The following is a 26,904-nucleotide window of genomic DNA, read 5'->3' as shown; positions in this document are numbered from 1 at the left end:
TCTGGGGAGTATTAGGGTCACAATGTTGGTGATGGTGATGATGGAGAGGGGCTGAACTCTGGGGGGGGGGTCTGCACTGCTTTATAGACTTTTTTTAACTAACAACCCTATCCCTCTGTAAGATTTTAATACCACAGTTATAGCATGTATATATTTACGTATTATATGCGTTATCTATTAGTGTTTTATACATAAAAGAGTAAGATATTTTTATCCCCCAATTTTCGTCCCTTTGGGGGAACTATCACTCCTGTTGAAAATGCATGCTTTAATGTGTATTTTTGAAAGCCAGTTAGAACTACTGCTGTAATAAGAATATGAAGATAAACAAAATGAAAAAACAAAAAGTCCAGGAAAGCAGGAATGGTTGCTGTGAAGATTATGTAAAATAATGTATGTCTATCCCTCAGTTAGAGTCCTTGGGTGATGCAAATGGTTAATGTGCTCTCTGATAGCCGAAAGGTTGGCAGTTCGAGTCCACCCAGAAGTGCCTTGGAAGAAAAGCTTGGAGAACTACTTCACATGGGTCTCCATGAGTCAGAGTTGATCCATGGTAACTGGTTTGGTTTTAGTTTTGGTTCCCCAATTGGGCTTTTCACCTACAGCCATCAAACCTGTTGCTATGAGGTCAAGCTCAGAGTGGTTTTGCAGGTTGAGCCCAGAGGGCTTTTTGGTGGTTCATGGGGTTTCTCTTTTCTCTCTTCATAGGGTGTTCTGGTCCGTACAGCTGGGAAGTGACCACAGAGTCCACACTGGCATCAACAATACATGGTAAGTTTGCTGCAAGAGAACCCATATAACCAATGAGGTGGAATAATGTTTCTGTCCCAGAGAACTCTCCTGTCTAGGAGGCTGGGCCACAGCTGGACACTTTCTGGGAGCTAGTTACTGCCAGAGCAAGGATTTAAAACCAATTCTCCTGGTTCCCATTCCAAGCTCCTTCACTTGTGCCTTGGACTTACTGTGTGACCTCAGACAAGTCACGTAACCTCTCTGAACTTCATTTTGCTCAGCTGTGAAATACAGATAATGGTGGTTCCTATGTCACAGATGTTGTGAGGCCTAAATTTTAAAAAGTAACTTAGTGAAGCACTTGATATATGGTAAGTGTTGTGAAGCTTATAATAAAGTAAAAAAACTTTGCAAAGCATCGGATGTGCGGTAAGAGCTGCATAAGTGGCAGAGTATTGGAAGTGGGGATAGAATTGACCCAAACTACAAGGCAGATGTGGAAAACACAGGTGATTTCTTTATCTTCCGTAAATATCCTCATCTCCCACATAAGGCCCCACTGGATAGAGAAAGAAAAGCACTGTCAGTTACGAGTGGTGCCCCAATCCTGAAGGAGCCCCGGTGGCCCAGTGATCGAGAACTTGGCTGCTAACTCAAAGGTCAGCGGTTGGAGGAAGATGTGGCACTCTGCTTCTGTAAAGATGACAGTCTTGGAAACCCTATGGGGAAGTTCTACTCTGTTCTATAGGGTCACTAGGAGTCGGAATTTCCTTGACGGCAGCTGGTTCAAGGGGTAGTGGTGTCCCAGTCTCCTGGTTTAAAGCAGTCTTTCTTGGGGTATTCAGTGTATATTGTATGAAGCGTTAATCATTCACATTTTCTCACTCTTCCCTGCTCCTCCCACCATGGTGACTGGGTGTTTGGTGTAGGGGAAGCATATGGGTTCTTGTAGCCATGAGGTGGGGAACAGCTGGGCCCTGGAAAGGGTGTCTTGTCCAGCTTATCTCTCAGCCTCGGCGTTGGCCCTCTCAGGGCGCCCTGGTGGTGCCCAGTCTCACCTGGCTTTGCCCAGCAATTCTCTGGAACCTCCGTGTCTTCCAGGGGTCCAGGTGGGAACTCCTGCTTAACCAACCACCACGTTCAGGTTATGGGCAAGCCGAGGAGCCTTCTTGGGCCAGGTCTCAGTTTCTCAGTGCTGCTATAACAGAAATACCACAAGTGGGTGGCTTTAACAAACAGAAATTTATTTTCTCACAGTTTAGGAGGCTAGAAGTCCAAATTCAGGGAGCCAGCTCTAGGGGAAGGCTCTCTCTGCTCTGAGGGAAAATCCTTATCTCAGCTTCTGTAACAGTTTTCTCAGCGTTTTTTGGAGACCTCCAAGTGGCATCCACCTTTCCCCCTTTTCACTTGCTTGCTTCTGTGTCTAATCGGCTCCTTTTATATCTCCTCCTTTTATATCTCAAAAGCGGTTGGTTTCAGACACAGCTTGCACTGATATGGCCTCATTAGCATAACAATGAAAAACTCTATTCCCAAATGGGATTACACCCACAGGCATCCAGTTGCAGTTGCTGTTAAGTCGATTCTGACTCCTGGTGACCCTACAGGACAGAGTAGAACTGCCTCATTGGGTTTCCAAGGAGTAGCTGGTGGATTCGAACTGCTGACCTTTTGGTTATCAGCCTGAGCTCTTAACCACTACGCCACCAGGGTTTCCACCCATAGGTGTAGAGGTTAGGATTTACAATACATATTTTGAGGGACACCATTCATTCCATAACAACACCCTTTCCAAGCTCACCGTTCTCAAGCCACTCTGCTATGCTTTCAGTTTAGTCGAGTGCTTAACTGTTTGCGCCACCTAGTAGCTACCATATTGGACAGTGCAGTAGAAGAAGCGTATATTGCACGATCCCATTTATGTTAAGAAAATTGTGTGGTGCCACAGTGGTTAAAACGATCGACTCCTAACCGAGTGGTCGGCGGTTCGAAACCACTAGCAGGTCTGTGGGAGAAAGATGTGGCGGTTTGCTTCCGTAGATATTTACAGCCTCGGAAACCCTATGGGGTCGCTGTGAGTCGGAAAGACTGCAGTGGGCTTGGTTTTTTGGTAAATGTATTTATATTTAATAATATATTTACGTGTTTGAGTTTATGACTAGAAGGCCGACTTGAAGAAATCACTCTAAGCTTTTGGTAGTGGTTACCTCTGCATATGATTAAGTGCTTGACTGCTAACTGAGAGGTCGGCAGTCTGCTCTGCGGGAAAAAGGCCCGGCCATCTGCTTCTGAAAGGTCACAGCCTTGAAACCCTGTGGAGCGCAGTTCTGTGCACACATGGGGTTACCATGAGTCAGAGTCGACTCGATAACAGCTCACAACAACATGCTGTGCGTCCTTTCAAATGATGGGCAAAGGGTGAACGGTCAGCTGCAAGATGTGGAATAAATGGCAGATGGGAATGTTTGTCTCAAGGCAGGAGGACGGATGCTGGGGCGTCCTGGGTGCTGAGGGCTTGGGTTCCCTTTACACCCAGTCTCAGTGCTGCAGCCTGCTCCAAATAGCATGCAAGATAATGTGTGTGTGTGTGTGTGTGTGTGTGTGTGTGTGTGTGTGTGTAAGGAGCCCTGGGGGCGCAATGGTTAAGCACTCAGCTGCTAACCAAAAGGTTGATGGTTTGAACTCACCCAGAGATTCCATGGGAGAAAGACGGGGTGATCTGTTCCTGTAAAGATTACAGCCTAGGAAACCCTATAGGGAAGTTCTACTCTATCACATGGGGTAACTATGAGTGGGAATTGACTCCATGGCACACAATAACAGCAACTCGTGCGTGTATATGTGTGTATGTGTACATGTATGTGTGTGTGTATATGTGTGTGATTATGTGAGTGTGTGTATGTGTGTATGTATGCGTGTATGTGTGTGTATATGTACATGTATGTGTGTGTGTATGTGTGTGATTATGTGAGTGTGTGTATATGTATGTATGCGTGTATGTGTGTGTGCATGTGGACACTTGTGCTTGGGTTGAGGGAGTGATTGTTTGGTTCATTCAAAAATATCTGTTGGCCAAAGATTAGACAGACCCATAGGACAAAATGAGACTAACGCGGCATGGGCATACCAGCCCAGGGACAAGGACTAGAAGGCAGGAGGGGACAGGAAAGTTGGTAATAGGGAACCCAAGGTCGAGAAAGGAGCGTGTTGACATGTCATGGGGTTGTTAACCAATGTCATAAAACAATATGTGTACTGACTATTTAATGAGAAGCTAGTTTTTCTGTAAACCTTCATCTAAAGTACAATTAAAAAAAAAAAAAAAAGAAACATCTGATAAGGCTCTGGCACTATCCAGTGATAACTTTCCAGGGATATGAATTGACAAAATGTTAACTATCCTAGCCATATCGATCCCATTCTATAATTCTACTGTAACCTCTAATTCTGTAGTAATGAATTTCATGCTTAATTGACAAATAAAACAGGTCTTCCATAAAAAAAAAAAAATCTGTTGGGTGTCTCATGTGCCCCAGGCATAGTATTAGGCACTGGGGTGGGCTTTCACCTAAGACTGACCTTGGTCCTGTCCCCAGGGAGCCTGCATTCTAATGGGAGAGAGAGAAAATAAGAAAAAAAATCACCCAGCTGTAGAATTTCAATTTCTTCAGGGTTCTTAAGGAAAATTAAGGTATGCTATGGGAGTAGGTGTGGGCATTGGTGGTTCAAGGGTCAAAGTCTCCCCTTCCACGCAGGAGACCTGGGTTCCATTCCCACCCAATGCACCTCATGCATGGCCACCACCCGTCTGTCCGTGGAGGCTTGCGTGTTGCTATGATGCTGAACAGGTCTCAGCGGAGCTTCCAGGCTAAGACGGACTAGGAAGAAAGGGCTGGCAAATTGACTTCTGAAAATCAGCCAATGCAAACCCCATGGAGCACAACGGTCTGATCCCATTCTGTGTCGCCTTGAGGCGGGGCCGACTAGAAGGCCGCGAACAACAACCCGGGATGGGATCAGATAATAACAGTGAGTGAGTCTAAACCCGGCAAGATTCTGGGAAATTTTCTTTCTCTTTTCCATTGATAATAAAATCCAAATGTTTTATTTCATCTGGATAATAACAGAGAATACATACAAAGCATGGTAAACAAAAATACAGGAAAAAGTTGGGTAACTTTCATTTTCCGATACCCTAGACCTGTATGTTTTCCTCTTTTTATCTTTCATACTTGCATTTGATAGTTATTGTTTTCTTTATGTTAAACTTTAAACTTATCTCAACTTATTTTTATGTTAAACCTAACCTTATCCCAACTTATTTTTATGTTGAACTTTAAGCTTATCCCAACTTATTTTAATGTTAAACTATAAACCTACCCCAACTTATTTTTATGTTAAACTTTAAACTTATCCCAGCTTATTTTGTGTTGAGCTTTAAACTTATCCCAACTTATTTTTTTTTGTTCTAAAAGTTATTTATGTTTTTTTTTTTTTTAAGACATGAGTTATGTCTTGTAGGATTCAAAAAGAAATACTTCTGTTAAGATTGTTTGGAACTTTTCCTTGGGAAGTGACATTTCAGTTGACACAGAAGGATGAATCCAGGTCACCCAGGCAATGGAGTGGGGTGGGAGAGAGCTTATCCAATAGCAGGAGGGGCAGGTGCAAAGGCCCTGGGGTTGTAAGGATCATGAGGAACTGAGCAAAGGTGAGTGTGGCTGATGGGACAGGTAGGAGTTGGGCTGCAGAAGTTGGCAGGGGCCAGGTCACACAAGGTGGGTTGTTTTTCTGGTTTGAGGTGGGTTTGAATTGTGGGGGTTGAGTTAGAGGAAGAGGGTGATGGGAAACCCACAGAGTCGAGAGACCACAAGTGGTAAAATGCTGGAAGTCTGCAAAGACAGATGATGCCTCTGCAGATGAAAGAGGAACCTGGAAATGAGAAGCGAGATCAGCTCTGGGGTCAGGGGCAGGGAAGGGAAATCAACAGGTCGCCTGGTCAGGGGAAGAGCCTGGCTCTCAAGGCCAACGGAAAAATACAAAAGTGAAAATTGATGTAAAAAAATCACAATGATAATCATTGTTCACATTTTTAGGGCACTTTATAAAGAGCTTACCCATGCTTTTCCATCCTACCCATTGCTTCCGCCAAAATACGTCTGCGTTATTGTTGGCTCCCCTCTTTCCTTCACACCCCACACCCAGTCTGTTGGCAAATCCTATGAGCACTGCCTTCAAAATAATCCAGAGACCAACCATTTCTCATCCTCCCCACAGCTCCCAAAGCAAAAAGGAACAAATAAACAAAGTTGCCATTGAGTTGGTTCTGACTCATGGAGACCCCATGTGTTGCAGAGTAGAACTGCTCCATGGGATTTTCAAGGCTGTAATCTTTACAGAAGCAGATCACCAGGCCTTTCTTCTGTAGTACTGCTGGGTGCGTTCGAACTGTCAACCTTTAGATTAGCAGTTGAGTGCAAACTGCGATGCCCAGGGACCCAGGTGGCATCCAGCATCATCGCTCCCTGGATACCTGTGGTCACCGCTCCCTGGCCATCCTGCCTCAACCCCTCTCTAGCTTATCCTCCAGCCAGGGGATCCTGTTACAGCCTAAGTCCTGCTGTGTCCCTCCTCTGCTGAAAACCCTCCCGCGGCTCCCATCTCTCTCTGACAAAAAGCCAAAGTCTTACCACGGTCATGTTGTTGTTGGCTGCTGTCAGGGCAACTCCAACTCACGGTGACCCCGTGTGTTACAGAGTAGAACTGTCCCCAGGCATTTTTTAAAAAATTGTGATATAAATATACATAACAAAACATTTGACATTTCAACATTAAATTTTTTTTTTATTGTGGAAAAAGAAATACAAAAATGAAAATATACATGTTGGTATTGATGGTTCAGTGATAGAATTCTCGCCTTCCACATGGGAGACCCAGGTTCGATTCCAGCCAATGCACCTCATGTGCAGCCACCACTCATCTGTCAGTGGAGGCTTGCATGTTGCTGTGATGGTGAACAGGTTTCAGCAAAACTTCTAGACTAAGATGGACTAGGAAGAAAGGCCTGGCAATCGACTTCTGAAAAATCAGCCAGTGAAAACCCTATGGATCCCAATGGTCCAATCCAAAACCAATCATGGGGATGGTGCAGGACTGGACAGCGTTTTGTTACGTTGTGCATGGGGTCGCCATGAGTCAGGGCCAACTCAACAGCAGCTAACAACATCAACAAAATATATAACAGAGCATTTGCCATTTCAACATTTTTTACATGTTCAGTTCAGTGACATTGATTATGTTCATCATGCCATGCAGCCATCACCACTAACAAGAGACAATTCTGACTGTCACAACTGGAGAGAGGATGCTACTGGCATCTAGTGGGTGGAGGCCAGGGATGCAGCTCAACACCCTGCAATGCACAGGACGGCCCCCACAACCAAGAGTGATCTGATCCAAAATGTCAATAGTGCTGAGGTTGAGAACCTGGCCCTAGAGCTCAGATCCAAACTTCAGAACTTGCCCTGAAAGTATTTGAATTAAGACCTGAGAGAGAGCCTTGATCCTCCCTCTTCCTCCACATCAAATCAGTCTGCAAGTCTTGGGGAAGCTCTTGAATCCCTCGACTCTTTCCCATCCTTGGTTTAGCCTTTAGTACTGCAGCAACCTCCTCACTAGCTCCCCTATCTCCAGTCTTGTCCCCTTGGATCCATCATCCACACTGCAGCCAGAGGGGGCAGTGGTGGTTCAGTGGTAGATTTCTTTCCTTTGATGCAGGAGACCCCAGTTCAATTCCCGGCCAATCCACCTCAAGTGCAGCCACCACCCGTCTATCAGTGGAGGCTTTTGTGTTGCTAGGATGATCAACAGGTTTCAGCAGAGCTTCCAGGCTAAGACAGACTAGGAAGAAAGGCCTGGCCATTTACTTCCAAAAATCAACCAATGAAAACCCTATGGACCGCAATGGCCAGATCCCATTGTACATGGGGCCTCCATGAGTTAGAGGCTGACTTGATGGCAACTAACAGCAATAACAACAACATCTAGACATGCTGAAGCCAGAATGTTCTCACTGAAAGACCAGGGCTCCATCTTCCCTGAGTCTGGGCAGCACAACTATTCTCCGTGTTCATTTATAGGGAAGGTGACTCCATCAAGCACAGCGTGGAGTGACCAAGCCCTCATCACATACCTCCTAGCTTCGTGTAAGAGATGTTTAAACTTGTGTCTTAGTTTCTTAGTGCTGCTATAACAGAAGTACCACAAGTGGGTGGCTTTAGTGAACAGAAATTTATTTTCTCATAGCTCAGGCTAGAAGTCCAAATTCAGGGCACTGGCTCTAGGGGAAGGCTCTTTCTGTTGGCTCTGGGGGAATGTCCTTGTCTCTTTCAGCTTCTCATCCTTAATTCCTTGGAGAGCTCCACATGGCATCAGTCTTTCCCCATTTGTGTTTCCTTGCTTCTGTGCCTAACCTGCTCCTTTTATATCTCAAAAGTGATGGGCTTAAAACACACCCTACATTTATATGGCCTCACTAACATAGCAAAGAAAACCCTGTTCCCAAATGGGATTACACCCATGGGTATAAGGGTTAGGGTTTACAACACGTGTGTTGGGGGGAGGGGCACAATTCAATCGATAATAACTCGTCTTTGATTTTCTACCCCACCTGTATCAGTTAGCTATTGCTGAGTAAGAAATCATTCTAAAAGTTAGTGGCTAAAGCAACAAATATTTATTTAGCTCCAAGTTCCATGAGTTGGCATGTTAGGTTGGGCTCTGCTGGGCAGTTCTTCTGGTCTCACCTGGGCTTTCTCATGTGCATGGTCAGTCAATTGCAGGTTGGCTTTGCTGATCTTGGCTGGCTAGTCTCCCATGTCTGGGGGTCATCTGGGGTGATTCGTCTCTCTTCCACTTGTCTTTTGTTCTTCATTAGGCTATCCTGGGGCTTGTTCATATGGAAGTGACAACGAGCCTGTTATGGATGGAATTGTGTCCCCCCAGAATCTGTGTTGGAATCCTAACCCGTATACATGTGGATGTCATCCCATTTGGGAATAGGGTTTTCTTTGTTATGCTAATAAGACCATATCAGTATAGGGTGTGATTTAAACCAATTGCTTTTGAGATATAAAAGGAGCAGATTAGGCACAGAAGTAAGCAAGTGTGAATGGGGGAAAGATTGATGCCAAGGAACACCAAGAAGAACGTTTCAGAAGCTGAGACAAGGATATTCCCCAGAGCAGAGAGCGAGCCTTCCCCTAGAGCAGTCGGTGCCCTGAATTCTGAGTTCTAGTAATCCCTGGGTGGTGCAAATGGTTAAACGCTTGACTCCTAGGTGAAAGGCTGATAGTTCAAACCCACACAGAGATGCCTCAGAAGACAGGCCTGGTGATCTGCTTCCCAAAGGTCACAGCCTTGAAAACCCTACAGAGCACAGTTCTGCTCTGCACACATGAAGTTGTCATGAGTTGCAATCGACTTGAAGGCAACTAACAACAACGGCAGTAATAACTAAAGTCCATAGTTTACTCGAGAGTTTACTCTTGGTGTTGTCCAGCCCTATGGGTTTTGACAAATGCGTAATGTCATGTGTCCACCATGACAGTATCATATGGAATCATTTCACTTCCCTAAGAATTTCCTGTGCTTCCCCTATTCATCCCTCCCCTGAGCCCCTGGTAAAACACTGGTCTTTTCACTCTCTGTCATGTCAACTTTTCCAGAAAGTCCTATAGATGGGGACTCATACAGTGTGTAGCTCTTTCAGACCAGCTTCTTTCACTTGACAATACACACCTAAGGTTCCTCCATGCCTTTTTGTGGCTGAATAGCTCATGTTTTTTTAACTATTGTAAAAATTGCTCATTTCTTTTTCTGTGTGTGTGTGAACATGTGTTTTCATTGCCCTTGGATAAAATCCTAGGAATTAGAGTGCTTGGTCACATGGTAAGTGTATGTTTAACTCTACAAAATGTTGCCAGTTTTCCAAAGTGGGTTACCATTTCTGCACCCTTGTCAACACTTATTGTTAGTTTTTAAAATTATTATCGTGAAAATATGCACACCAAAATGTTTGCTGACACAACTTCCACATTTACAATTCAGTGACATTGATGGCATTTTTCATGTTGTGCCGCTGTTATCGTTATCCTTTTCCAAAACATTCCACCAACATTAACATAAACTCAATGCCTCCCTCCGCCAAAACAAAACAAAACAAAACAAAAAACAAAAACCCAAAACATTTCCTCTCCCTCCCACCCCTGGTAACCACTAGAAATCTTTGGTTTCTATGTATTTGCTTATTTCATATAAGTGAGATCATACAGTATTTGTCCTCTTGCGACTGCCTTACTCACTCAGCTTGATATTTTCAAGGTTCATCCATGTTGTGGCATTTTGCACCAGGGCTTTATTTCTCTTTATGGCTGCATAATATTCCATTACATGGATGTACCACAGTTTGTTTATCCATTCACCTACTGAAGGACATCTTGGTTGCTCCCAATTTTTGGCAATTATGAATGAAGTTGCTATTTGGAAACTATTAACAACCATTCTGCTACATGCCATTGGCAGAATTTATTCTTACAGCCACACCTAGCTGCAAGGGAGGCTGGAAATGTGTTCCATTGTGTGCTCAGGAAGAAGGGGAGAACATGGGTATAGGGGCGCACCAGCACTTTCTGCCGCAAGTTGACACGCAGAATGAATCCCTTTCCTGTTTCATTGTTGCCTTGACCTTGTGCTTTCTCTTCCATTTGCCAGATGTGGACGAATGTGCCGATCCCAGAGCTTGTCCAGAGCATGCGACTTGCAGCAACACTGTCGGAAGCTACTTTTGTTTCTGCAACTCAGGATTTGAATCCAGCAGTGGAAACCTGACTTTCCAGGGCTTTGGAGAGAAGTGTGAAGGTAGGTGGAGGTATCTGTAGGGAATTCAAGTCTATTTGCACAGTCGGCAATGAGGGGTGGGTCGGTCTCAGCTAAATTCAGGACAGTCATCTGCAAAGCTGAGGTCAATGATCAATCATTCATTCATTCATTCACCACATACTTCTTGAGCACCTACTATGTGCCAGGCACTCTTCTAGGTAGGTGGGGCAAACGGTTTGTGCTCAACTGCAAACCTAAAGGTTGGTGGTTCAAACCCACCCAGAGGTGCCTTGGAAGACAGGCCTGGCGATCTTCTCCTGAAAGGTCACAGCCTGCACACAGGTCTACTCTGCACACAGGGGGTCGCCATGAGTCACAATCGACTCAACAACAACTAAGAACAACAACAAGGATACAGCAGTGATTTAAGCAAGTCAAAATAATGGCTCTTCTTGCACACGCCTCTAGTGTGGGGAAGACAGATAATGAAAAATTACGTGAATATATTGTATGTCAGGTATCGATAAATACAATGAAAAACAATAAGGCAGGAAAAGCAGAGAAGAGGTACTGGGGGTGGGGGTCTAATTTTATTCATTCATTCATTATCTGTCTGTCTAGCTATTCTAATTTTGAAAGAATGGTAAGAAAAGGCCATACTGAGAAGTTGATATTTGAGAAAAGTGAAAGAGGGAGCCATGGTTACCTGGGGAAGGGTGTGCCTGCAGGAGGGAACATTTGGTGCAAAGGCCCAGAGGCAGGATCCCAGCCAAGGTGCTAAGCTCTTCCATACCATTTGCTGTTGAGCTGACTCCGACTCATGGCGACCTCATGTGTGTCTGAGTAGAACTATGCTCCACAGGGCTTTCAGTGGCTGAATTTTTGGAAGTATATCACCAGGCTTTTCTTCCAAGGTGCCTCTGGGTGGACTTGAACCTCCAACTTTTCAGTTAGCCACTGAGTGCATTCACCATTTGTACCATCCTGGGACTATAATAATACAGTGGTTTTGTTATTATTGTAATAATATTATTTTAAATATAGGTCCCTGGGTGGCAGAGTTTGTGCTAGATTGCTAACCTAAAGGTTGGTGGTTCACACTCACCCAGAGGTGCTGAGGAAGAAAGCCCTGGTGATTTATTTCCATAAAGATTAGCCAAGCAAACCGTATGAAGCATAGGTCTACTCTGTGACACATAGGATGGCCATGAGTCGGAATCAACTCGATGGCAACTGAAACCATTTTAAATATTATTTAAAAATTATTATTTTTAATAATAATTATTACTGTTAATAATAATGATCTTTAATAATATAGTGATGCCTTGGGGATGAGTTGAGACTCATTAGGGAAAGAGGAGAATAAGGCAGCTTAAGGCTGAGGGACCAGAGGTGAAAGAGGATGAGACTCTGTGGATGTACAGGTCACCAATGTGGCTAGATCATAAAGCACACTGGGAATAGCACTAAAAAATGAGGTGGGCAAACTTAGGTGGAACCAGACTCTCAGGGCTTTGTACGTTCTAAAGGGGGTTTGGATTTTATCCTGAGTAGTGGGGGGCCTCATCAGAGGCTTTGCATTTGTCAGGAATATGCCCCTAAATGGTTGCACTCGTTGTAGCAATGAAAACGTGTTTAAGAAGGTGAGACTGGAGCCAGGGAAGCCCATTGGCTTTAGTCAGTGGGGAGGCTGTTCACAGCTGCAGCCTCAGCATCCTCCATTCTTCTGACTCCGACTGATTTTCTGCTTAGATGTCGATGAATGTTCCAGGAACTCGACTCTTTGCGGCCCCAATTCCAAATGCACCAACATCCTGGGCACATACATTTGCCACTGCCTACCTGGATTCTATGAAGAATATAAGCCCGATGTGGGGGCTTACCAATGTACAGGTAACTCTCCCCACCATACTGAGGACTTCCCAATGGATAACCAACTACCTTGAAACTTAGTGGCTTATAACAACAAGAGTTTGTTACTGCTCATGATTCTGTGGGTTGACCACATGGGTATTCTGTTTCACATGGTGTCACCTTGGGCACTGGAATGGCTTTGCATACATGGCCTTGCTTACATGGTTGGTCTCTGGCTTGGAGCTCAGCTGGGGCCCTCAGTTTTTCTCATGGGCCTTTCCATGTGGCTACTTGAGCTTCCTCATAGCATGGCAGCTAGTTTCCGAGAGGAAATGTTTCAAGAGGAAGAAAACAGAAACTACCAGTCTTCTGAAGGCCTGAACTCTGAAGTCCCAGAACATTAATTCTACCATGTTCTATTGGGCACAGTCATCGGGCCAGCCTAGATTTAAAGGAAAGGGAAATGAACTCCAATTCTTGATGTAGGAGCAACATGTGTGTACAGGAAGCGGAGGAATTAATGGAAAACATCTGTCTTAGTTATCTAGTGCTGCTATAACAAAAATACCACAAGAAGGTGGCTTTAAAGAACAGAAATTTATTTTCTCACAGTTTAGTAGGCTAGAAGTCCTAGGTCAGGGCACTGGCTCTAGGAGAAAGCTCTCTCTCTCTGTCGGCTCTGGGGGAAGATCCATGTCTCTTCCAGCTTCTGTCCCTTGATGCCTTGACCATCTTCGTGTGGCAACTTCCTTGCTTGCCTTTGTGTCTAATCTGCTCTTTTTATATCTTAAAAGTGATTAGGTTTAGGACACACCCGGCACTGATATGACCTCATTAACATAACAAAGAAGCGAGATTACATCCACACGTATAGAGGCTAGGATTTACCACACATATTTACAACAGCCCCTAACACTGTCTTTGGAGACTATCTACCACACTGCAGGACACATGTTCTCTTCTTCAACCCCCACAGGAAATGCATGCTTCTTTTCATTAAAAATGTTATATTCTTATTTGTTGAGGCTCACAAGCTGCTAACACTGTTAGAAGCAGAATGGTAAAGTTGAAAGCGAGCTTAGAGATAGACTAATACAACTCCAGAGGCTTCTAGGAACCCATTCAGGGTTCCCATCAAGGGACAAGGGATTTACCAGGCAGGCAAGATCATGGGCTTCCCTCCCTCTTTCAGCCAAATTATCACCTCTTCTGTTTTACCTATTCAAGTTTTACTTCACATGAAGAAAGGCTTCCTTGCCAGTTTGGAAAGCCATGCATCTAACCCAACTCCATATGCAAATCATAAAGTCTGTCTATGCTAGCTCTGACAAGACCTTGCCTAGTTTGTGCTTCAATATTTCTGGAGGCAGGGAGCTCACTCCTCGTTCAAAAGAAGCTCATTTCTTGATTAGAGGTGTCTTCCGTGATTCCAAGTGAAAACTCACTTCCCTGTAACTTCCAACCATGGGCTATTTTTGTGCCCTTTGGAGCCTCCAAATTAATCTACATTCCTATCACAAGAACTTTGCATTCTAACTCTCCATGGTAATGCCCAGTGCAATACATCATATACCTGCTTGGTTCACTAATAGACTGCCTGTTTATTCCTCATGTTTTATGAGTTGGTATAGAAGCATGAAAGGTTTTGTACTTACTTCCTTCTGAATTACGTTTTTCCAGGACAACATTCTATTCCATATATCCTCAGTGATTCAGAAGCCCCAGAGAGAGAGAGAGAAAACCCTGTGTTGATATAGTGACCTGCCACCAGCCTGTATTAATCAGACCAGGGTTTCTTAACCTCAGCACTGTTAACATTTTGAGTTGGATAATTCTTTCTTTTGTTGGGGGCTGTCCTGTGCATTGTAGGATGTTCAGCAGCATCTATGGCCTCTACGCACTGGATACCAGTAGCACCCCCAAATTGTGACAACCAAAAATGTCCCCAGACGTTGCCAAATGCCCCCTTAGAGGACAAAGGCATCCCCAGTTGAGAATCGCTGGCTTAACACAATAGAAATTTCTCACTCTCATAACAATTCAATGTGGGTGCTGCTGGTCAGTGGGCAGCTTTCTATCACATGGAGATTTAAGGATCCAATCCCCTTCCATTGTTTGGGTCTCTATCCTTCAGGGCCTTGGGGTTCCTGCTTCCAGCCAGTGGAAGGGAAAGAGAGAAGAGGGAAGGCATACCCACTTCTTAACCACCTTGGCCCATAAGTGACATCTGTCACACCTTCACATTCCACGAGTAAAAATTAATCACATGCCCCATCTAGATGCAGAGGGCTGGGAGATAAAGTCCTTGATTGAGTCACCATTTTCTAGTGACAACTCTATATTAGGAAGAAGCATGACTTGAAATTATTTTTTTAATTTCAAGCTACTTTATTTTTATTGTGGTGAAAATATACACACCAAAACATTCACCAATACAACAACTTCCACATTTGCATTTCAGTGGCATTGATTACATTTTTCATATTGTGCTCCTATTATCGATATCCTCTTTCAAAATATTCTACCACCATTAACAAACTCAATGCCTTCCAAGTAAAAATCCCCACTTTCTCCCTCCTTCTTATCCCTAGTCATCATTAATAATCTCTGGTTTCTATATATTTGGAGCATGACTTTTGTTGGACTGTTGACCAACCTTGCCTCGCATCTATTCTCTGCATTACAGATGTTGATGAGTGCATTGACATGTGTAGCTTCAACACAACATGTACCAACACTCCTGGGAGCTTCTTTTGCACCTGTCATCCTGGTTTTGCACCAAGCAATGGAGAGCTGAGCTTCACAGACCAAGGGGTGGAATGTATAGGTGAGAAGATGGCTTGCTGGCCAGCCCTGGAAGGAAATATCACCTTGTTCCTCTTAGTGTCTTGATATTCTTGAGTTTCTTGCAGACATTGATGAGTGCTTCCAAGATCCATCACCATGTGGCCCCAATTCTGTCTGCACCAATGCCCTGGGATCCTACAACTGTAGCTGCATGGTGGGCTTTCGTCCCAACCCAGAAGGCTCCTGGAAAAATGGCAACTTCAGATGCAAAAGTAATCATCTCCTCTGTGTCTTTACAATGGAGTCCGTGTCTTGCTTTGTTTGTAAAATCCTCACTCTACCTAACCTCTGGCTCTTCCTCTAACTTTCACCGCATCCAGAGATTCTCTTGTTTTAGTCATTCATTTACTCATTCACTAATTTGCTCATCCAATAAATTTTTTTTGGAATCCCTATTTATTTATTGGGGTCTGTGGGTGGCTCAAATGGTTTGCACTCAGCTACTAATCAAAAGATTGGTGGTTCAAACCACCCAGCGACACTGTAGAAGGAAGGCCCGACAATCTGGTTTCATAAAGATTACAGCCAAGAAAACCTTATGGAGCTCAGTTCTACTCTGTAACACGTAGTGTAACCACGAGTCAGAATCAACACAATGGCAATGGATTTGTTCTTTTTTTTTGGCTTATTTATTTATTTACTTGTTTTGCTAGGCCCTGCACTAGGCACTGAGGCTTCAATCATGGATAAGAAGGACATGATACTTGCCTTCATGTAGCTTATAGTCTAGGGAAGGAGCACACACATAATTAAATAATAACCACAATATTGCCACAATTGAAACATCACAGTGGTTAACGGGATGTTTAAGAAGCCCTGGTGGCATAATTGTTCAGTGCTCAGCTGTTAACTGAAAGATTGGTGGTTTGAACCTATCTACAAGCTCCACGGAATGTGCTCCTGTAAAGATTACAGCCTAGAAAACCCTATGGGGCAGTTCTACTCTGTCACATGGGGTGGCCATGAGTTGAAATTGGCTCTATAGCACACAACAACAACAATGGAATATTTTACATGCTCTGAGCAAATGACTTTTAAGCTGTAACTCAGAGAAGTAGGAATTTGCCAGAGGGAGAATGGAGATCAAAGTGTTCCAGGTTAGGGCATGTGCAAAGGCCCTGAGGCAGGGGGAACTGTAGAGTTTGGCATGGATGAGGAACAAATAAAGTTCCTGAGGCTAAAGCAGAGTGAGGGTAGTGGGGAGTGGCATTAGCTGCATCTGATGAGGTGGGCAGAGGTCGGATTCTGCAGGGTCTTGCATGCCTCTAGAAGAATTTCAGAATTTTTTCCAAGAGCAATGGGGAATCATGAAAAGTTTCCATTTTTAAAATTATAGATAATTGAACACATTAAAAAGATTATATGCAACTTATATGGAGGCCATAGGGTATAATAATAAAATGAATATCCCTGAGGCCAACCCAAACATGAGAATTAACATATCATCAATGCTGTTGCATCTCCCTCCCCATTCCATCTTCCGGTCTACTCCCCAGAAGGAAGCAGTTGGACTTTTGTGTTTCCTATTCCCCTACCTTTTTGTTTTTTTGCAGGATAAAGAAGTTTTGGTGTTTTTTAAAAAATAATTAATTCATCTATGTTCCATCCATCCATCCATCCATCCACCCATCCACCCATCCAGCTATCCACCCACTCACCCACCCATCTGTCCACCTGACCACCCAGCTGTCTGCTCGCTCACCCCTCTGCCCATCTGCCCATCCACCCATCCGGCCATCCATCCATCCGTCCATCTATTTTTGTTTTAACTGTATATAGGTAACGAAACATTCACTATTTCAACATTTTTTAATTGTTTTAAGTATATAACAAAACATTTGCCATTTCACATTCTTTATATGTACAATTCAGTGACACTGATTACATTCATCGTGTTGTGCAACCATCACCACGATCTGCTTCCAGTTTTTCCATCACCCTTAACTGAAGCTCAGTGTCCCCAAAGCAATGACTCCCTCTTTCCCCTATCCTCTCACTCCTGGCAACTGCTAATTTATTCTATTTAAAAAAAAAGTTTTCCCCTGTGTGTGTATCCCTACTAGGTCCCTGGGTGGCACAAATGATTTGCTCTCAGCTACTAACCAAAAGGTTGGCAGTTTGAATCCATTCAGCAGCACCTGGAAGTAGGACCTGGCAGTCTGCTTCCGTAAGATTACAGCCAAGAAAACCCTATGGAACGCAGTTCTACTCTGTAACACATGGGGTCGCCATGAGCTAGAATCTACTAGAGGATAATGGGTTTGGTTTTCTTGCTTTATGTAGCCCTTACACAGTACCTGAGGAGCCCTGGTGGCACAACTGTTAAGCTCTTGGCTGCTAACCGAAAGGTTGATGGTTCAAAACCACCCAGTGGCTCAAAGGGAGAAAAGACCTAGTGATCTGCTTCCATAAAGATTACAGCCTAGGAAACCCTATGGGGAAGTTCTACTTTGTCACATGGGGTCGCTATGAGTGGGAATTTACTTGACAGCACCCAGTAACAACAACAACAACACAATATCTTGTTAAGCTTGCGTGCTTTTCACAATTGGTATCAAGCTCCTCAGAATCCCTAATGCTGTGGTGTGTGGCTGTTTGTTCATTTTCACCACCGCCCATTACAGGGTGGGTTTTGAGCAGGGGTGAGGTAATCAGACTTGCCTTTTAATCGCACTTTGCTGTGGTTGAAGTTTGGTTACCTTTGTTTTCTTCTTCTTCCTAGGGGTTCCCTTCAAGTGTCAAGAAGATGTTATTCCTGACAATGAACAGGTCCAGCGATGCCAAGGCACAGCAGCAATGGAGCCTGAATTTGTAAGTATTTTTAAATGCCCCTAGCTCTTGAGGTTTTCCTAGAAGCCACTTAGTTAGGATGTTGATTTTGCACCTCTAATAAAGGCCAAAATAACTGACTTAAACCAAATAGCAGTTTATTTCTTTCTTCTGTAACAGTCTGAGCATAAGCTGCCAAGAGTTGATATGATGGCTCCATAGTGCTCTGTCATCATCAACACAAGACTCCCTTTTTGTGGTCCAAGATGGCTGCTTCAGTGCCTGCCCTCACATCTACATTCCAGCTGGGAAAGTGAAAAGTACAGTCCTATCCTTTAAGAGTATGACCCAGGATCTCTTCTACTCACATCACATTGGACAAATATTAGTCACATGGTTACACCTAGCTGCAAGGAAAGCTGGGAAGGGAGGACATTTGCCTGTGTAAAACTTGGAGATTATTGTACTAAAAGAAGAAGGGGAGACTACATTGAAGTCTCACCACTAGGGAAGGTGTTGTTGGTGCATTGGAGTGATAGGCGATGGATGATACACAGCCAGGTTGGGAAGAGAGGTGTTTGGACTTTCTGGCTCTCCAATGAAGTCATTTCAATAATAGAGATTCTATGGCCATGTCTTAGACATCTAGTGCTGCTATAACAGAAATACCACAAGTGGATGGCTTTAACAAACAGAAACTTATTCTCTCACGGTCTAGGAGGCTAGAAGTCCAAATTCAGGGCGCCAACTCCAGGGAAGGCGTTCTCTCTCTGTTGGCTCTGGGGGAAGGTCCTTGTCATCAATCTTCCCCTGGTCTAGGAGATTCTCAGCTCAGGGACCTGGGGTTCAAAGGACGTGCTTCCCTCCTGCTTCTTCATTCTTGGTGGTAGAAGGTCCCAATGTCCTCATTTTATGGACATACTAGTTTGTTTATCCATTCACCCCTGGAAGAACACTTGGGTTGTTTACAGAGTTTGGAGATTATGAGTAGAGCTGTCATAAAGATTCATGGACAGATTTTCTGTGTGAACCTAAGTCTTCCCTTCTGTAGGGTAAATACCTAGGAGTGGGGTTGCTAGGTCATTACAGTGTTATATTTTAAAACCGAGTCCCTGGGTGGCACAAATTGTTTGTGCTTGACTACTCACCTAAAGGTTGGTGGTTCAAACCCACTGAGCAGCACCACGGAAGAATGGACAGGCAATCTGCTTCCATAAAGACTATAGCCAAGGAAACTCCATGGAACGGTTCTACTCTGTAACACGTGGGGTCACCAAGAGTCCAAATAAACTTGATGGCATAGGGTTTTTCTTTTTTTAAAATTCCCTAAGCCTTTAAGTTGTTCGTCACCCAAAATGGAAACCCTGTAACCATCAAATAGTTACTCCCCATTCCCACTTTCCCCTAATCCCTGGCAATATGTGATAAAACCCACTTCCCCTTCTTACTTTCTCGCCAGCTGGAATGTAGGTGTGATGGCAGGAGCTGGAGCAGCCATACTGGGCCACAAAGTTGGAGTTGTGTGTCCATGAGGGCAGAGCATCATCTGAACTTGTAAATCAGTTTTGGAATTCCCATACACCTTGGGCCACTGTGTTTTCTTTCTTCCTTTTTTTTTTTTTTAACACGTCTCTCCATGTATTGATCCCACTTAATAGTTTTGCTGTTTATTTAATTCATGGAGGAGAAGGATGATGTTATTCCAGTTCTGATCAAATGGTGAGTTTTATATCCCCGAGAATTCTAGAGACACATGACATCTCAGTAGTTCGGGACCTCGGCTGAGGTTTGGTTGCCTCAGTTTCCCCTCCCCGCCCCGTGGTGGGCTGGATGGCCCGATGTGGAGATGCCATGTCTGTGGGAGAGATCGATCAACATTCTTCTCTCTGGGACACAGGCGTCCTTCTGTGCACTCATGAACACCACCTTCAGCGTTCTGGATGATGCTTGCAAAAACAAAACCACCGCCATTTCTCTGGAGGTAACTATAAAGTCTTCTTTGTAACTGTGTTTTGAGTTATTCCATAATTTGCTTTACTGAAACATAGCTCATGGACTTCTTTGTTAATACATATAGATTTATGACCTCATTCTTTTTCAGCACCTGAATGCTATAACAGGCTTTAGTCTCATCAATTTATTTAATTCATCTGTTGGACATTAGGCTTTCTCACTTTTTGCTTTTACAACCCATACTGAAATGAACATCACTGGGCAATATCCTTGCACCCTTTAAAAAATACTTCTGGAAGGATTCATTCCTGGAAGGGAAATAGCTAGGTCAAAGGGTATGTGCAATTTACACAGTTATCGCACTCCATAAAGGCGACACCAATCTGCATTCCCTGTAGGGCCTCTTGGATCAGGGAGAGAGCTTGAGTAGATGCCATTATTAATTCTCCATTGACCTGGACTTCTGATCCACTCTCCTGATGAGAGAGAGTTGTTGTTGGGTGCCGTGGAGTTGATTTCTGACTCATAGCGAGCCCATATGACAGAGAACTGCCTGATAGGATTTTCTAGGCTGTAATCTTTACAGGAGCAGATGGCCAGGTCTTTCTCCTGTGGGGCCACTGGGTGGGTTTAAACTGCTAACCTTTTGGTTAGCAGCTGAGCATTTAACGGTTGCACCACTAGGGCTCCTGATGAGAGAGAACAGCTGTTATTTCACTGATGAGAGAGAGAGAGGCACACACACACACACACACACACACGCACACACACACTAAACCAATAGCTGTCAAGTGGATTCCGACTTGTGGCCACCCCATGTGTGGCAGAGTAGAACGTGGCCCATAGAGTTTTCAATGGCTGATTTTTCAGAAGTAGATTGCCTGTCCTTTCTTCCAAGGTGCCTCTGGGTGGACTCAAACCTCCAACTGAGTGTGTTACCCATTTGTGCCACCCAATGATTTCTGTGTGTGTGTGTGTGTGTATAAAATATAAGAAGCCCTGGTGGTGCATCAGTTAGGCACTTGGCTGCTAACAGAAAGGTTGGCTGTTTGAACCCACCCACCCGTGCCTCACAAGAAAGACCTGGCGATCTTCTTCCATAAAGTTTACAGCCAAGGAAACCTTACGGTGCCATTGTACTCGGTCACATAGGGTCACTATGAGTTGAAATCAGCTCAAAGGCACCTAGCAATAACTACATATATATAAATATAAATAAATAAACAAAAAAAAATATATAAATAAAGGAGCCCTGGTGGTGCAGTGGTTAAAGCAATTGACTGCTGACTGGAAGGTTGGCAGTTCAAAACCACCATCGTATCTGCGGGAGAAAGATGTGGCAGTCTGCTTCCGTAGAGATTTACAGCCTAAGAAACCCTGTGGGGTTGCTATGAGTTGACCTGACTGCAGTAAATTTGGGTTTTTTTGGTTATATATATACATATATAATGTAGGGTGGGGGAGAGAGAGAGAGAAACTTCGTTTTTCGCAGAGAGTGGTCGAGAGCTTCGCTATTGTGCTTGAACAAACATCCACGTGGTCCAACTTCACCAAGGAAGAGAAAGCCGCGCTGGCCACGGTTGTGCTGGAGAGTGTGGAGAGCATGGCGTTGGCGGCTTTCCTGAAACCCTCACGGAACAGCAGTCAGACTGTTCGGACTGAACCCTTAGGTAGGACATATAAGGTCACAGCTGGGTGTCGATTTTGAGGAGTGACCTTGGCGATGTGATTCCCCATGAATTTCTCACCCTCCTATTTTTCTGTTTCAAAACATTGAACTCACAGCAAAGCAAGCCTAATCATATAAACAACATCGTTGAGTGCTTGGCAAGAGTGGTTGCATTGAGTGCTAAGAGTTTGCCATTAAATCATTCAACAATCATTTGTTGACTGCTTACTATATGCCGTGTGTTAGGGTATATAGTCATTTTCTCTGCTCAAATACTTCCAGCTTTTTCTTCTGGGGCCGTGGTAGCATTGTACTTCCTGGCTCCTTGGGGATTAGGCAGGATTTTTGTGACTAGTTCAGGCCAATGAATTGCGAATAAAATGGTTGCCAGCATGAGACCTTCCAGAACTTTCTTTCCCTACGCCATAGTAACTGGCGATGTTCTAGATTATGGCTGTTACATCTGCCTGCGCTCCAAAGTGAGGACAACACAGAGCAGAGCCCCAGTTTGATACCAGGATGAATACAAAACATTAAAAAAAAGTTGCTGTCGAGTCAACTCCCGCTCATGACAACCCCAAGTGTGTCAGAGTAAAACTGTGCTCCATAAGGTTTTCCATGGCTGATTTTTCAGAATTAGATCGCCAGGCCTTTCTTCCAAGGTGCCTCTGGGTGGACTTGAACTGCCAACCTTTCAGTTAGCAGCTGAGCACATTAACTATTTGCACCACCCAGGGACTCCCTAACCAGTTGCCATTGAGTTGATTCTGATTCATGGCGACACCATGTGTGTCAGAGTAGAGCTGCTCCGTAGCATTTTCAATGGCTTATTTTTCAGAATTAGATTGCCAGACCTTTCTTCCAAGGTGCCTATGGGTGGACTCAGACTTCCAACCTTTTGATTAGCAGTCAAGCACTGGTTAACTGTTGGCACTACCCTGCACTGCTTCCTTTGGATTTGGAAAATTTGTCTAAATTTGGAGTAGCTGGAAGATCATGACTCCGTTGCATTCTGTCACTGTTGACTTCAACTCCACCTGTCCCCGATGCAGCTTCACCCCTAAGATGTGAGAGCTAGCTCCTAAAGCTCCAACTGGCTTTCTCATTTGCTTGGTGCTACCTCCCCACTGTCATTCAGAGGATTCAAGACCTGCCCCATGATGAGCTGGCTTTTCCATTCTTTCCTTTGCTTCCAACTGTGGATGCATAAGTTCAGTGGACAGAAACCAAATACAGGACTCACTTTTTGTGTCACCTCATGCAAACCCTCCCTTTCTCTTTCAGACATTGAGAGCAAATTTGTCAAAGAAGAATGCATCAAAGAGAATGTCATCTTTCACTTGAAAGCCAAAGGGGATGAGATGAAGATCGGATGTTCCACCATTGCAGAGTCTGAATCTACAGGTACAGATCTGGCCAAGAATCCAGGAGAGTGGTTGGAGTGCCTCCAATCAGCAGCTACTTATTCCTCACCTCTTAGGCGCCAAGGAGTCAGCTTGTTGATGGTGAAGGAAGCCTTAGGGATGGATGGGACAGAGAGCAATCTAGCGCACATCCCCAGGAGCACCAGCATTGAAAGGGCAAGCAGTGAAGAGAAGCCCCCCGTAGAGACTAAACAAGAATGCCCACAAACATGAGAGGAGAGCTTATTTCCCGAGGCTGAGTTAAATTTTCCCTTAAAAACACAAATTTCAAATTTATTTATTTGTTTATTTTTTGTGGTAAATATATACGTAATGAAACATTCATATGTATGTAACAGAACAACTTGTATGTATGTAACAAAACACATACGTAACAAAATACATATATGTAACAAAACACTTACATGTATGTAACAAAACATTTACATATTTGTAGCAAAACGTTAGAGCCTGGGTGGCACAAGTGGTTTACGATCCGCTGCTAACCTTAAAGTCGGCGATTCGAACCCACCCAGTGGCTCTGTGGAAGAAAGGTCTGGGAAAAACTGGTTCCATAAAGATTACAGCCAAGAAAACTCTATGGAGTAGTTCTACTCTGTAACACGTTCATTATATTCATCATGTCGTTCAACCATCACCATTATCCATTTCCAAGTATTTCCATCACCCTTAACAGAAGGAACCCTGGTGGCATGGTGGCTAAGCGCTTGGCTGCTAACCAAAAGGTTGGTGATTTGAACCCACCAGCCGCCCCACGGGACACAGATATGGCAGTCTGCTCCCATAAAGATTACAGCCTAGGAAATGCTATGCGGGCAGTTCTACTCTGCCACATGGGGTTGCCATAAGTCTGAATCGACTCGACGGCAATGGGTTTAACAGATGCTTAGTGTCCCCACAACAAAACAATGAACCTGAACCCGTATCTCACACTATGTATGAAAACTAACTCAAATTTATTTTTAAACTGAGCCAAGATTTGTCCAGGTAATAGCACCTCAGGAATTTTTATGGTTCTGGTGAGGGTCACTGCATTGGAAGATCAGTGGTATTTCAACCCTCAGAACAAAACAGTGAGATGTGTAGGGTATTAAAGTGTGTGTGTTGGGACATCTGTAATAATCACTCTGCAAACGATTCCCAAGTATTTTCCTTTGGGGAACTTGCAGGCACCACTGGGGTGGCTTTTGTCTCCTTTGCTGGCATGGAGTCTGTTTTAGAGGAGAGCTACTTCAAAGATCCCCAGGACTCCTTGGCCAACTCCAAGAGGAAGCTGAAGATGAATTCTCGAGTCATTGGGGGCATCATGACTGGGGAGAAGAAAGACGGCTTCTCAGATCCAATCATGTACACTCTGGAGAATATCCAGGTTTGTGGTAAACTCTCCACTGAGGCCCCATCTACCTATTGGAAACTCCCTGTCCTTCATTAGGTTTACCTCTTATTTGCGATGGGGGCCCACCAAGGCAGCAAGCTTCCACGATGTCTAGCAATGCAAGCCCATTCATAAAACCCACCTTTAGACGAATGACTCTCTGATTTCTCTATTTTTTCATTTTTTTAATTGTGGTGAGTATGTAACAAAACATTTACCATTTCAACATTCTTCTATGTACAGTGTAGTGACATTAATTGTGTTCATCCTGTCGTGCAACTATGACCATTAACCTGTTTCCAAGTTTTCCTGTCATTTTCAACAGAAGAAGCTCTTTTATTTCTATGTGGTGTCCTTCTATAGATTGTCGTGTTGATGCAGGATCAGCTACTGGTTTAGACATTAGCTATGACTGTGTCAAGGAGCCCTGGTGGCGCAATGGTTAAGTAGCTTGGCTGCTAATGGAAAGGTTGGGGGTTCGAACCCACCCAGAAGCTCTGCAGGGGAAAGATCTGGCTATCTGTTCCTATAAAGGTTACAGCCAAGAAAACCCTATGGGGGCAGTTCTACTCTGTCACATGGGGTCACTAGGAGTCGGAATCGCCTCGATGGCACCCAACAACATCTTAAATTAACCGTGCCAATTTGTGTTACAGACAGCTCTGGAATCCAAGACATTCCTCTGATTTCATGAATTTGACATAAGCTACTTGTAATAAGGAGACTTGATACATTTTTCTCTCAGTAATACTCCCTAATACTCCCCAGCCAGTTACAGATTTTTTCTCTTAACTTTGTCATTTTCTCATTTCTGTATGTTTTCGAAATATTTTTTCTTCTCTGATAAGGATCAGGTAAACGTTCTTATAATTAGTTCTGGAGAGTTCTCCATTGGCCCATCAATCTACATGTTTGATTCTGGGCCAGTATCATACCCAGCCCCATCTCTTATTCCTCTCTGTCTCACTCACCGCTCTACAGCAAACCTGATTGTTATTTCAGTTCTGAAAATGCATTAATCTCCTTCTTACCTCAGGACATTTGTACATGCCGTTTCTTCTGCTCAGAACACCCCACTCTCACCCCATGTCCCCAGCCCAACATTTTTTATCTGGATAACTCCTATTTATCTTTCATCATCTTGGTAAAGTAGAGGGTCAGCAAAAAAGAGGAAGACCCTCAATGAGATGGACTGACACAGTGGCTGCAAAATGGGCTCAAACATAGCAATCATTGTGAGGGTGGCACAGGACCGGGCAGTGTTTCCTTCTGTTATACATAGGGTCGCTATGAGTCAGAATCAACTCAACAACACCTAAAAACAACAACAACATCCTTCATGTATGAAACATTGTTTCTTTAAGAAGCCTTCCCTGTCCACCCTGACTCCACTCTGTAAATTAGTTTAACTTCTGCTACCAGCTCTTTGGGAGAAAGATTTGGCAATCTACTTCCATAAAGATTATAATCAAGAAAACCCTATGGGACGGTTCTGTCACTTGGGGTTGCTATGAGTAGGAATTGACTCAATGGCACCTATCAGCAACATACATTCTTAAAACCTGTTGCCGTTGAGTCAATTCTGACTCATAGCGACCCTATAAGACAGAGTAGAACCACCCCATAGGGTTTCCAAGGAGCAGCTGGTGGATTTGAACTGCCAATCTTTTGGTTAGCAGCCAAATGCTTAACCACTGCGCCACCGGGGCTCTGTTACATTCTTAAGGCACACTGCTATTTAGCTGTTATTAAAAATATTTCTGTTTACTTGTTTTTTCATATGTTTCTCCTCCCACGGCACTGTGATCTCCTTGGGGGCAGGGACTATGTCCGTTTCACTTACTGTTGTCTCCCATAGACTGTGCAGATCAAGGTATGGGATGTTGTTAGTTGCCACAGAATTGACTCCAACTCATGATGACCTTATGTATAATAGGACGAAACAATGCCTGGTCCTGTGCCATCTTCATGATTGTTGGTAGGTTTGACTCCGTTGTGGATATTGTGTCAATCCATTTCACTGAGGGTTTCCTGGCCCTCCACTTTACCAAACATGGAATAGGTGCTCAATAAAAACATGTACCAAAAATAACTGGTCAATGTTCAACCACTTCAGTTGGTAGCATATGATCCAGAACCAATGGTATTGAAGGAAGATGTCCAAAGATGCACTGAAGGAATTGGCAAAAAACAATGCTTAAGGAATTGATGGAATACCAATTGAGATGTTTCAACACATGGATGCAACCCTAGAAGCACTCACTCGTCTATGTCAAGAAATTTTGAAGACAGCTACCTGGCCAACCAACTGGAAGAGATCCATATTTGTGCCCATTCCAAAGAAAGGTGATCCAACAGAATGCAGAAATTATCAAACAATATCATTAATATCACTTGCAAGT

At 43.9% G+C, this 26,904-nt stretch overlaps 1 protein-coding gene across 1 annotated transcript in view; it reads left to right on the top strand.

Annotated features, from left to right (window-relative positions):
• Positions 1 to 26,904, top strand: part of ADGRE1 (adhesion G protein-coupled receptor E1) — a gene marked incomplete at its 5' end in the record, with an annotated part of 77,849 nt that overhangs the window by 14,784 nt on the left and 36,161 nt on the right. The window contains 10 exons of the mRNA XM_023733083.1: positions 709 to 771; positions 10,504 to 10,650; positions 12,364 to 12,504; positions 15,152 to 15,292; positions 15,378 to 15,524; positions 18,035 to 18,123; positions 19,979 to 20,062; positions 21,527 to 21,704; positions 22,988 to 23,107; positions 24,297 to 24,496. Coding sequence (XP_023588851.1) covers positions 709 to 771; positions 10,504 to 10,650; positions 12,364 to 12,504; positions 15,152 to 15,292; positions 15,378 to 15,524; positions 18,035 to 18,123; positions 19,979 to 20,062; positions 21,527 to 21,704; positions 22,988 to 23,107; positions 24,297 to 24,496 — 1,310 coding nt within the window. The remainder of the gene's footprint in view (positions 1 to 708; positions 772 to 10,503; positions 10,651 to 12,363; positions 12,505 to 15,151; positions 15,293 to 15,377; positions 15,525 to 18,034; positions 18,124 to 19,978; positions 20,063 to 21,526; positions 21,705 to 22,987; positions 23,108 to 24,296; positions 24,497 to 26,904) is intronic.

The sequence above is a fragment of the Trichechus manatus genome, unplaced genomic scaffold (genome assembly GCF_000243295.1).
Source record: "Trichechus manatus latirostris isolate Lorelei unplaced genomic scaffold, TriManLat1.0 scaffold00057, whole genome shotgun sequence".
Classification (NCBI taxonomy): Eukaryota; Metazoa; Chordata; class Mammalia; order Sirenia; family Trichechidae; genus Trichechus; species Trichechus manatus.
The sequence above is the reverse complement of the archived record's forward strand: the minus strand, read 5'-3'. Positions and strand labels throughout refer to the sequence as shown.